The sequence below is a fragment of the Aethalodelphis obliquidens genome, unplaced genomic scaffold (assembly GCF_003676395.1).
Source record: "Aethalodelphis obliquidens isolate GAN/ISIS:26980383/991018 unplaced genomic scaffold, ASM367639v1 scaffold8, whole genome shotgun sequence".
Taxonomy (NCBI): domain Eukaryota; kingdom Metazoa; phylum Chordata; class Mammalia; order Artiodactyla; family Delphinidae; genus Aethalodelphis; species Aethalodelphis obliquidens.
Genome location: NW_020837952.1, coordinates 15714549 through 15727318, shown reverse-complemented (window position 1 = coordinate 15727318; position 12770 = coordinate 15714549). Strand labels below are relative to the sequence as shown.

Below are 12770 nucleotides of genomic sequence, written 5' to 3'. Positions count from 1 at the left end.
CTACCATCTATCATCAACTCCAACTCATGAACCAAAAAATTTATATTCTTTTTATTTTCTTGTTTAAATTTTTAAAGTATCAAGTAACTGGGAAAAGCTCTTCCACCGTGTCCTTGCCACAGAATTTAGCACATCGGAGATAATGTTTATTGCATGACTATTCATTGAGGAGCCATTGTATTCAAGACTGTATTGAATAACAAAAGTATGGCCCCTATCTTCAAAACTTTACCATCTGGTTGGTGAGGTAAGGAACTCACATAACTACTTTAGAAATTCACTACTCTGCACAATTAAAAAAAAGAAAACAACTTTTAATTTCAATGTTAGTATTTATTTACAGACAGGAGACTGCACCTTGGAGACAGATTTTTAGGTACTTGTATTTATGGAGTATAGTTAGAAAAAAGAGCACTTCAAATGAGAGACTAGAATGAATAGAATACATGCTGAAAGAAATGAGAAGTCAAAAGAATTGCTTGATGCAAAAGGCAGATGAAACACAAAATAGGAAAGGCAAACACCTGGGATATTAAGGAGAATCTTTAAAGTTAGGCCAATGAATTTAAATGTGATGTGGTAAAGTTGGGAGCCAATGCATTTTCTCAAGCATTAGTGACATGATGAAAATAATTTAATTTGATAAATGCTCAGATCATTGTTTCACATACAGATTCTCAATAAATAACAGCTGACTGACTGCCTGACTAGAAAAGTAGTAGGCAGTATGATCTGGGGAATTAGAGGGAACTTTCCTCAACATAATAAAGGCCATATATGACAAACCCACAGCCAACATCGTCCTCAATGGTGAAAAACTGAAACCATTTCCACTAAGATCAGGAACAAGACAAGGCTGCCCACTCTCACCACTCTTACTGAACAAAGTTTTGGAAGTTTTAGCCACAGCAATCAGAGAAGAAAAGGAAATAAAAGGAATCCAAATCGGAAAAGAAGAAGTAAAGGTGTCACTGTTTGCAGATGACATGATACTATAAATAGAGAATCCTAAAGATGCTACCAGAAAACTACTAGAGCTAATCAATGAATTTGGGAAAGTAGCAGGATACAAAATTAATGCACAGAAATCTCTGGCATTCCTATACACTAAGGATGAAAAATCTGAAAGTGAAATCAAGAAAACACTCCCATTTACCACTGCAACAAAAAGAATAAAGTATCTAGGAATAAACCTACCTAAGCAGACAAAAGACCTGTATGCAGAAAAGACACTGATGAAAGAAATTAAAGATGATACAAATAGATGGAGAGATATACCATGTTCTTGGATTGGAAGAATCAACATTGTGAAAATGACTCAACTACCCAAAGCAATCTACAGATTCAATGCAATCCCTATCAAACTACCACTGGCATTTTTCACAGAACTAGAACAAAAAATTTCACAATTTGTAGGGAAACACAAAAGACCCCGAATAGCCAAAGCAATCTTGAGAACGAAAAACGGAGCTGGAGGAATCAGGCTCCCTGACTTCAGCCTCTACTACAAAGCTACAGTAATCAAGACAGTATGCTACTAGCACAAAAACAGAAAGACAGATCAATGGAACAGGATAGAAAGCCCAGAGATAAACCCACGCACATATGGTCACCTTATCTTTGATAAAGGAGGCAGGAATGTACAGTGGAGAAAGGACAGCCTCTTCAATAAGTGGTGCTGGGAAAACTGGACAGGTACACGTAAAAGTATGAGATTTGATCACTCCCTAACACCATACACAAAAATAAGCTCAAAATGGAGTAAAGACCTAAATGTAAGGCCAGAAACTATCAAACTCTTAGAGGAAAACACAGGCAGAACACTCTATGACATAAATCACAGCAAGACCCTTTTTGACCCACCTCCTAGAGAAATGGTAATAAAAACAAAACTAAACAAATGGGACCTAATGAATCTTCAAAGCTTTCGCACAGCAAAGGAAACCATAAACAAGACCAAAAGACAACCCTCAGAATGGGAGAAAATATTTGCAAATGAAGCAACTGACAAAGGATTAATCTCCAAAATTTATAAGCAGCTCATGCAGCTCAATAACAAAAAAACAAACAACCCAATCCAAAAACGGGCAGAAGACCTAAATAGACATTTCTCCAAAGAAGACATACAGATTGCCAACAAACACATGAAAGAATGCTCAACATCATTAATCATTAGAGAAATGCAAATCAAAACTACAATGAGATATCATCTCACACCAGTCAGAATGGCCATCATCAAAAAATCTAGAAACAATAAATGCTGGAGAGGGTGTGGAGAAAAGGGAACCCTCTTGCTGGTGGGAATGTGAATTGGTACAGCCACTATGGAGAACAGTATGGAGGTTCCTTAAAAAGCTACAAATAGAACTACCATATGACCCAGCAATCCCACTACTGGGCATATACCCTGAGAAAACCATAATTCAAAAAGAGTCATGTACCAAAATGGTCATTGCAGCTCTATTTACAATAGCCCAGATATGGAAACAACCTAAGTGTCCATCATCGGATGAATGGATAAAGATGTGGCACATATATACAATGGAATATTACTCAGCCATAAAAAGAAACAAAATCGAGCTATTTGTAATGAGGTGGATAGACCTAGAGTCTGTCATACAGAGTGAAGTAAGTCCGTAAGAGAAAGACAAATACCGTATGCTAACACATATATATGGAATTTAAGGGGAAAAAAATGTCATGAAGAACCTAGGGTTAACACAGGAATAAAGACACAGACCTACTACAGAATGGACTTGAGGATATGGGGAGGGGGAAGGGTAAGCTGTGACAAAGTGAGAGAGAGGCATGGACATATATACACTACCAAATGTAAGGTAGATAGCTAGTGGGAAGCAGCCGCATACCACAGGGAGATCAGCTCGGTGCTTTGTGACCGCCTAGAGGGGTGGGATAGGGAGGGTGGGAGGGAGGGCGACGCAAGAGGGAAGAGATATGGGAACATATGTATATGTATAACTGATTCACTTTGTTATAAAACAGAAACTAACACACAACTGTAAAGCAATTATACTCTAATAAAGATGTAAATAAAGATGTAAATAAATAAAAAATAAATTTCAAAAAAAGAAAGAAGAAAAATAAACAGAAATGTTGGAGAAATCCAAGAACAGCGCAATCCAAATGGATGGAAATGATAATAAGAGACATGGCATATATGCAGAGACCTAATGTGAAACAATACAAATTGGGATTTGAAATAAAAGGAATTCCAAAAATGAATTTAAAGACTTGTAGCTTCTAAAATGGCAAAATAGCTTTGTTGGACTAAACCTCCTGCAGATAACAATTACAAAATCTCTAAAACTCTATTTTAGAAAACAATTTGAATGCATAATGATGGAACTAAAAACAGATGGGAAAAAGTGTCTACCTAGAATTCCATATTCCGTGAAATCACCCTTTAAAAATGTAGAATAATAAAAATTTATATTAAAAACAACTTCAGATAAAAGCTGAGACTACATGGCAACCAGACCTATACTACAGAAATTGCCAAGGGAAGTTCTTTAGGCTAAAGGTAAATTAAACCAAATGATAACTCAGATTTACAGAAAGGAATAAAGATCACCAGAAATGGTAAATGTGTGTATACCTAAAAGGCTACATTTAAGAGACTATATATTTTTTCTCACAACTATCAATAATACTGTATTATGGACACACACACACAAATTTAAAAAATAATAGTAGCAGATAGCCAGGAGGAAGGTAAATGGAAAAATGTTATTTCAAGGTTTATATAATTTATATCAAGTGGTACAATATTAACTTTTAAGACTGTGGTAAATTTAAGATGCAATTTATAATCCATAGCCTAGAGTGACAATTTTTAAAATAACACAAAGATGATGTATCTGAAAAGTCAACAGACGAAATCAAAATTAAATATTATAAAACAAGACACTTCCCAACTTTTGATTTTAGGAACCCTTTTAACAGTTTGAAAATCAATGAAGACCCCAAAGAATTTTTCTTTATGTGGGCTGTATGTATCTGTCAATGCTTACCACATTAAAAATTAAAAGTAACAATAATAAAGGCACATGTTAACATAAATTTAACATTTTAAAGGAATAACTATATTTTCCAAAAAACAAAAAATGAGAAAAACAGCTGTTTCACATTTTTGCAAATTAATGTTTGGGCTTAAAATAACTGGATTCTCACATCTGCTTTTGCATTCAATTTTTTGTGATATAATGTGTCATGTAGCCTGTGGAAATTATACCGTATACTTATGGGAAAATGAGCAAATTATACCGTATACTTATGGGAAAATGAGCATCAAAGGGTGAATAACACCTTAGTATCATTCATATTACAGTTTTGAACTTTCGTGGTCACAGATGTCCCAGGGACCCCCAAATCAAACTTTGAGAACTGCTGCTATAAAATATTTGATTAACCCAAAAGAAGGCATGAAAAAAAACAATTAAAAACAAACTCCCCCCAAAAAAACACACAACAAAAGAAACAAATGGAAAAAAAAAAAGTAAAATGGCACACCTAAATCTAACTATATCAATACTTAACAATAAACAACAATGGACTAAAACACTCATATCAAAGGGAAGAAATTATGAAACTGAATAGAAGAAAAAAAAGCAAGACCTAACCATCTGCTGTCTACAAGACGCATAATTTTAAAACACAGGACTTCCCTGGTGGCACAAAGGTTAAGAATCCTCCTGCCAATGCAGGGGACACGGGTTCGATCCCTGGTCCGGGAAGATCCCACATGCCACGGAGCAACTAAACCCGTGCGCCACAACCACCGAGCCTGCGCTCTACAGCCCGTGAGCCACAGCTACTGAGCCCGCGTGCCACAACTACTGAAGCCCGCACACCTAGAGCCGGTGCTCCACAACAAGGGAAGCCACCACAATAAGAAGCCGGTGCACAACAATGAAGAGTAGCCCCCACTCGCCTCAACTAGAGAAAGCCCACGCGAGCAGCAACAAAGACCCAATGCAGCCAAAAAATAAACAAATACAAATAAAAACAGATTAAAAACTGAAATAGAGAAAGATACACTAATCTTAAAAAAAACTGGAGCAGCTATATGAACATAAGAAAAAATATATTCCAAGAAAAAATATATTCCAAATGTATTTACAAAGAAACATTTTATACTCATAAAAACATCAAACATTAGGAAGACATAATTATAAATGCGTATGCCCCTAATCATACTTTAAAATACATGAAGCAAAAATTGGCATTAAAGAGAAAAACAGATAAATTGACAATTATAGTTGGAAATTTTAACACTCCTTTCTCAGTATTTAATATTAAGAAAAGAAAAAACAATCACAAAGGATATAAATCTGAACAACACTATCAGCTACCCTGACCTAACGTTTATAATATACCATACCCAACTACTGTAGAATACGCTTTCAAGTGGACAGGGAACATCCTCATCCACCAAGACCTATCATATGCTGAACCATAAAACCAATCTCAATGAGACAAAAGAAACCAAAACAAATAAACCTCCCTGAAACCTTAAAGAGTATGGTTCTCTGACCATATGCAATTAAATTAGAAACCATTAAAAATAAAAATAAAGATCTAGATAGTCTCCAAATATTTGAAAATTGCTTCTAATCACAATGGAGATTAAAAATATTTCAAACTGAATAATAAAAATACCACAATTTACTTAGAGCATATATACCTTTAAATGTTTAAGAATTAGAAAGGAAAAAAATGAGTGGAAAGAAAGGAATAATAAAAGAGAAGCAATCAGTTAAATAAGGCAACAGACAATAGGGAAAATAACAAACCCTAAAGTCAGTTCTTTGATAAGATTAGTAAAGTTGGTAAATCCCTGATTAAATGAATTGAGGGAGGAAAAAAAGAGAAATCACAAATTACCAAAATCAGGATCGAAAAAGGGGGATATTCACTGATGACGATTGTTTAGACAGACTATCCCCAGGAATCAACAAAAATTACTGTAATAATTGAGATAGTACGGTTTGCAGTTACGAGATTCAGTATTGTTAATTGTTGATTCTCTCCAAATATTTCTATAGCTTCAACACAATCTCAATCAAAATTTGAGCAAGCTTACTTTTAAAACAGAAATTAACATTCTAAAATTTACATGGAAATACAGAGAACTTAAAAAATCAAAATACTCTTGAGAAAAGAATGAAGCTAGAGAACTTACACTACCTTACTTCAGACTTCTATAGATCTACACCAGTGTTTCTCAACCAGGGGTGACTTCTGCCCTTCCACAGACATTTGGCAAAGTCTGGAGACATTTTTGGTTGTTCCTACTGGAGGATGAAGGAATGCTACTGGCAAAAATAGTGGGTAAAGGCTCAGATACTGCTAAACATCCAACAACACACGCAATACACAAGATACCTCGCCATAACAAAGAATTATCTGGCCCCAAAACTCAACAGTGCCAAGCCTGAAAAAGCCTGAGCTATGCTAATAAAACTGTATGGTACTGGCATTAGAACAGACAAATAGATCGGTGGAACAGAATAGTCTAGAAATAGACTTACACTTTTATAGTCAACTGACTTTGACAGAGATGTCAAAGCAATTCAGTACCGAAACGAAGATGTTTTCAATAAATTGGTACTTCAACAACTGTATTCCCATATAGAAAAAAAAACAGCTCAATTCCTACTTCACAAAAATTAATTCTAGATCACAGGACTAAAAATAAAAGCTGAAACTACAAAGCTTTTAGATGAAAACACAAGAGAAAAATCTTTGCAACATAAAAGATTTCTTCAGCACAGAAAGCAATAACCATGAAAGTTGAAATTAATTTATAAATTAAATCAAACTAAACTAAATTTTAAAATAAATTAAAAACTTAAGATCATCAAATTGGGAGAAAATACTATAAGACATATATGTGCCAAAGGACCTATATCCAGAATATATGAACTCCTATAATTCAATAGTAAAAAGACAGCCTCAATTTTAAAAACAGGGAAAAGTCCACAAAAAAATAAATAAATGGCCAATAGACAAAATGACATTAGACATCATTAGTCATCAGGGTAATGTAAATTAAAACTACACCTATACACCAACTGGAATAGCTAAAATTAAGGAGTGACACAACCGGGATTTTCTTGGTGGTCCAGTGGTTAAGACTACAGGCTTCCACGCCTGGTAGGGGAACTAAGATCCCGCATGCCGCGGCCCAAAAAAAAAAAGAAGAGTGACACAACCAACTGCTGATGATAATGTGGAACAACTGGTACTTTCACGTAAAATGGTAAAAATACTTTGGCAAACAATTCCACAGTTTCTTAAAAATCTAAATGGACAAAAGCAATTTCATTCTTCCTAAGAAATAAAGACACATGTCCTGAAAAGGACTCACACAAGAATGTTCACTGTCTCTTTATTCACAATAGCCTAATACATCCAACATAAAACCAATTAAAGGTGAACAATGTTGACCTTAAGTAGGGAAGTTGTGAGGTAAGGACACAATTTTATCTTTTTCAAATGGTTATCCAGTGTTTTGAAAAAAGGTCCAGCTTTTCTCATGATGCCACCAACTGCATCATGTAACGAATATTTTCCATTCTCTTTTACACTACTGGTCTATTAATGCCTCACTACCTCACTGCTTTCATTTTAGATAAACGTAATAGTATGTTTTCGTATCTAGTAGGGCTAGCCAACACACCTCCAACTCCAGAAATTTTCAGGGAATTTTTTGTCTATCTTGAGCAAATACCCTGTCCCTCTTCTCCCTTCCACGAAAATATACTTTAGAATCAACTTGTCTAGCTTGTGGGAAAAACTTACTGATTTTTAGAATTAAGTTAGCATTAAAATAACCCGGAGAGAACTGACAACCCTGTTGAGTTATCCTATCCAAGGACCTGAGATGTCTTTCCATTGGTTCCAAGTACATTTTTCTGAGAGTATGTTTTTGTTATTGGTCAAGAGTAAAGTTTTTCTTCTATAAAAGAAAGTTTTTAAAAAGAAAATTGTAACCTTACCTTAAACCATGCAACACCCCCACCCAAGGTCACCACTGTAACATTTCTTGTCACATTTATTGCTAGGCATTTTGTCTTTCTGTTACTATAATAAATGGACATTTGTTTCCATATCTTCTAACTGGTTATTTGCTTATGTGAAGGCTACTTATTTCTGTTCATTAATTTTACATCCAGTTCCTTCATTGAATTCTTACTGTTTACATTATTCTTTTCTTCCTCTGATCTATTAACATGATGGAATAAAAATATTAATAAAGCACATAATATTAAACTGTCCTTATACTCTTGGGATGAATGAACCTCACTTGGTCAAAGTATATTATACTTAATGTATTGTTGGATTTTATTTTGAACATTTAAATGAAACTGGTGTGTAGTTTTCTTTTTTAGTGTTGTATTTAGTCAGAATTTATCATCAGTATTTGGTTTAAAAATAAGACTGGAAAGTTTTCATACTTTATGTTCTGAAATAGTTCAAAAACTATCTATACTGGAATTATCTGCTCTTCGAGGTTTCAAAGAGTTGTGTGAAAGATTTCTGGGCATGAGTTTCTTTTGGGTGATGAGTTCTTTGATAAATTTTCCAATTTCTATCTATTAGGATTTTCCCTCCTCCAAGAATCAGTTCTTGGGTTTTATCACCTAATATATTACTTTTGTTAATATCTTAATTCCTTTCTTATTTTCCTGAATATACATCATTTTCCCCCCAACCTGTTAAATTTTAAGTATAAAAGATCATCAAAAGCTCAAACGATCAGGTTTCTAACAAGTTTCATACTCAAGTGAATAAAGACCTGTGTACCTCTCACCTCTCAATCTGGGACAAAGCCTACATTTTATTATCATTTTTAAAGGCTGCTTATTGCTCAGCACATAATTTGAACCAAACAATTTTGTTTATTAATAAGCACATGGCAAAAGAAACAAAAGATGAAAAATAATTATTTAAGTAAAACTAGACTCATTCGCATTATTCTGCAATTTACCATTTTTTGAAGACCCATTTGATTTTAAACTTGCTAATGTTCCAAGTTAAAGAAAGTTGTACTACATGTCTAGAAATTCTATGCTGACCAATGATTTCTCATACTTTTGCCTCTTTTTACAGAGGATATGTAAAAGCTTAGCCTAAAATAAATGTAAAACCTTTATAAGAAAATCCAACAAAGGTAATGAGACAATACTTTATTTAAATTGATACCAGATATTATATGCCATACAAAATGACATAAAATTCTATAATTTAATTTTTATATGAAACCAGAAGTTATACTTACTAATAACTTACTTATAAATTTTTAAGGGTTTCTAATGTTTGGTATGCATAAATTAAATAGATGCACTAATACAATTTACCAAGAACTCAAATTCTGTACCTTTAACTAAGAATAAGAGTCCAGTGGTCAATATCACACCTAACAAGATGCTGTCAATGCACCATACACACAAAGGTAACTGGAATTCTCAATTTTTAGGAGATTCTTTGTAACTACTGTATCATCAGTGTCAATTAAACTATAGTTTTAACTGTTGTTATCCTTTATCAAGTCTTATTTTTTACTTCCTTGTCATTGGTTCTTAAAACCACCCCTCCTCCCCGGAATACAGAGATGGATAGGCCTTTTAACCTAGCTAAAAAACCTGGCCAAACAAGTAAGAGAATTACTCTTTCTGGAGTTTCCTACATGTATTTCATAAAAATTAAAATAACATGTCCAGCCAATACAGAAACTACATATAAGGAAATGTGTCTCATGTACCAAGTACAAATACTAAACCAAATCACCTACAAATTCTAAAGAAAAACTCCAGAAAGACATAGTACAAGACTAAGATAATCTACCAGTTATTACACTGGATTTTTTAAAGGAAAGTGAAGGCAGTAGGAAGCAAGTAAAAAACAACTTACCATTTGACAGCTAAATTCTGTACCTCTCCATTTTTATCTTCCAGTAACTTCAAAATCATTTTCACTACCTTCCTTTCACTATCATCATCCAACTTGATGGAATCTTTCTGCAGTTCTGTCATCAAATCATTTGTAGCCATAAACCTGTCAAAAAATTAAAATTTGTTGGTAATTAAAATTTTCTAAGCACTAATAAAAAAAAAATCACAGTTTTCAAATCCAATGCTATCATTCATATCTAAGTCCTGATCTAGTCTTCTAAACAAGGTATCATTGGCTAAAATTATTTTCCCCGGGTTAGTGTTGATTTCAAATTTACTGACCGGACCTTCAATGAATGCTCTTTCATTCTAATAAAGTTGACCACTGAACAACGTGGCGGTCAAGGGGGTCACCCTCCCCCCACCTCGCTAAAAATCCATGTATAACTTTACAGTCACCGTCCACATCTGCACTTCTGCATCTGCAGATTCAACTGACCACAGATCGTGTAGTACATGTAGTACATATTTATTGAAAAAATTTCCCATATAAGTGAACCCGTGCAGATCAAACCCATTGTTCAGGGGTCAGCTGTAATTGCATCACTGCTTTTAGGGGAAGAAAAGCTCCTCTTTACTTTTTCGTTGCATGTGATTTGAATTTTATCTAGGAAGTCTTTAACTAACATTAAGAATACCTTCCTGTGTAATACTGTTGTGTTGTTGGATTGGGAGTTACATATTACAAATCACTGGGAAAATTCCAAAATGCAAATTCTCACCTCCACCCCAACTCCCACAACCAGGATCAAATGTATTTTCAAAACGATGAAGAGGTGATTCCAAAAGTTATTCCAACAGACATACAGCCCCCTTTCCTTAAGAACCACTACCAAAGGACAAAGTTTTAAACTATGCGCAAGCACAATTCTTATCAAGTCTTATTAAACTGCTTATAAAGAAAAGCATATGTTCAAATTGGGATAATACAAGGTAAATTAAGCAGGGGCCTTTTAAAAATTAACATCGTTCTTCTAATTGGAAGCCCCTCCCCATTTTATATGATGACAAAATGAAATTAAAACCACACAATATTCTAGAAAGTTAAAAGAACAACTGAATAGAACACTAATGCAGGCACTTCTACACACAAAGCATGAAAAGCACCTTAAGTATTTTACTTAGATAAAATCCATTAAACAACCATACCAGTTAGGACCTCTAAGAACCCCTGAAATGTTAATCATCTGGTTGAAGAGAAAACATAGTGATCATCAATTTAAGTAAAAAAGCATGTAATTCCAATAAAAAAAAAAGTTACTTTATAGTTCTGAAGAAACTATACTGGTACACAGATTCCTTCCTTTATTTACCATTTATTTATTCACTGCCTGTTATGATGCTACAAAGGCTGGACTATGAGCAAAGAACAGATAAGACGTAAGTCTTGACTCCTAGCCTCAGAGAGCTTATACTCTAATAAACAAGTCTACTGATTTTCAAAAGTCAATAATTAACGGTTAAACATTTTTTGAAAGTTGAAATGAGCACCGGCAAAATTAGCAATAGATAATATTTTTTAAACTCAGAAAACCTGGATTGAGATAGTATGAGGTTATAAGAAGAACTACTTTTTAATTGTGACCCTGAAACCAGAAAGTTCCTTCTGTTCATGTGTTAAAAGGTTTGCACTATAAATTTTATAAGGAAATTGTTTGACCAGTTTGAAAGCTGTCTATGGAAGATTCAAAAGTCAACTTGTAAAACGTCTCTTAGGCATTTACTGCTTTAGGTATGGGGCTAAGGGCTGAGAAGATAAATTTATACTCAGTCCCCTCTTAACTTATTCATCTAACACAGCAGACAGGTAAATGGAATAATCTCACACAAATTTTCTAAAACACTCAAGGGTGTTTGGCAAGGATCACACCAAAGAACCGATAGTTAGTTTGGATCTCAAAGGATTACCAGGGCTTGCATGAGGAAAGCTGTTTCGGGATTTTAAATGTATTTGTGTGCATGGTGGTGGTGGTGGTGAGGGGCATAATACCTCAGAGTGAAGCAATTCAGTGTGTCTGAGGCACAGGGAAATAGAAACCTAACAGGAAGATGGAAATGTAGGCTGAGGTCAAGATGGGAAAGGTTGTATATACTCATTCACTATGTACTGAGAACCTTTTATTTGTCAGTTACTGTGCTAGGTACTATGGATACAAGGGCTGGCAAAAGCAAACACAGTTGTTTCCTGCTATCTTGGAACTTACATAACAGCTGAATAGAGACATACTGATTTTTTAAAACTACATACATGAGTACTTACATATGTAGTTATGAACTGAGATAAATGCTATGAAGGAAAGGAATATGGCATAAAGAAAAGATAATGGGATAACAAAGTAACATGACCTAGACTGGAATGAAAGTTGTGTATCAGGGAAGACTGAGATCCTAAGCATGAGAAGGAAACTGTGTGTGGGGGGTGGGGAGGTTATGGCCAAGTAGGCAGGGGCCAAAAGATTAAAGAGATTTGAAGATCTTACTAGGATTCTAGTCTTTATTCTAAAAGTGATGGGAGGATGGTTCTGAAGAACCTAGGGACAGGACAAGAATAAAGACGCAGCCGCAGAGAATGGACTTGAGGACACAGGGAGGGGGAAGGGTAAGCTGGGACGAAGTGAAGAGAGTAGCATTGACATATATACACTACCAAATGCAAAACAGCTAGTGGGAAGCAGCCACATAGCACAGGGAGATCAGCTTGGTGCTTTGTGACCACCTAGAGGGGTGGGATAGGAAGGGCGGGAGGGAGACGCAAGAGGAAGGGGATATGGGGATATATGTATAGCTGATTCA

The 12770-nt window shown here is 34.8% G+C and overlaps 1 protein-coding gene across 3 annotated transcripts in view; it reads right to left on the bottom strand.

The window, feature by feature from the left end:
- The window catches only part of CAND1 (cullin associated and neddylation dissociated 1), a 52418-nt gene that overhangs the window by 19384 nt on the left and 20264 nt on the right, over positions 1-12770 (bottom strand). For all 3 annotated transcript variants that reach the window (XM_027106948.1, XM_027106949.1, XM_027106950.1), the window contains one exon: positions 9937-10080. In XM_027106948.1, the coding sequence (XP_026962749.1) occupies positions 9937-10080 (144 nt within the window). The remainder of the gene's footprint in view (positions 1-9936; positions 10081-12770) is intronic.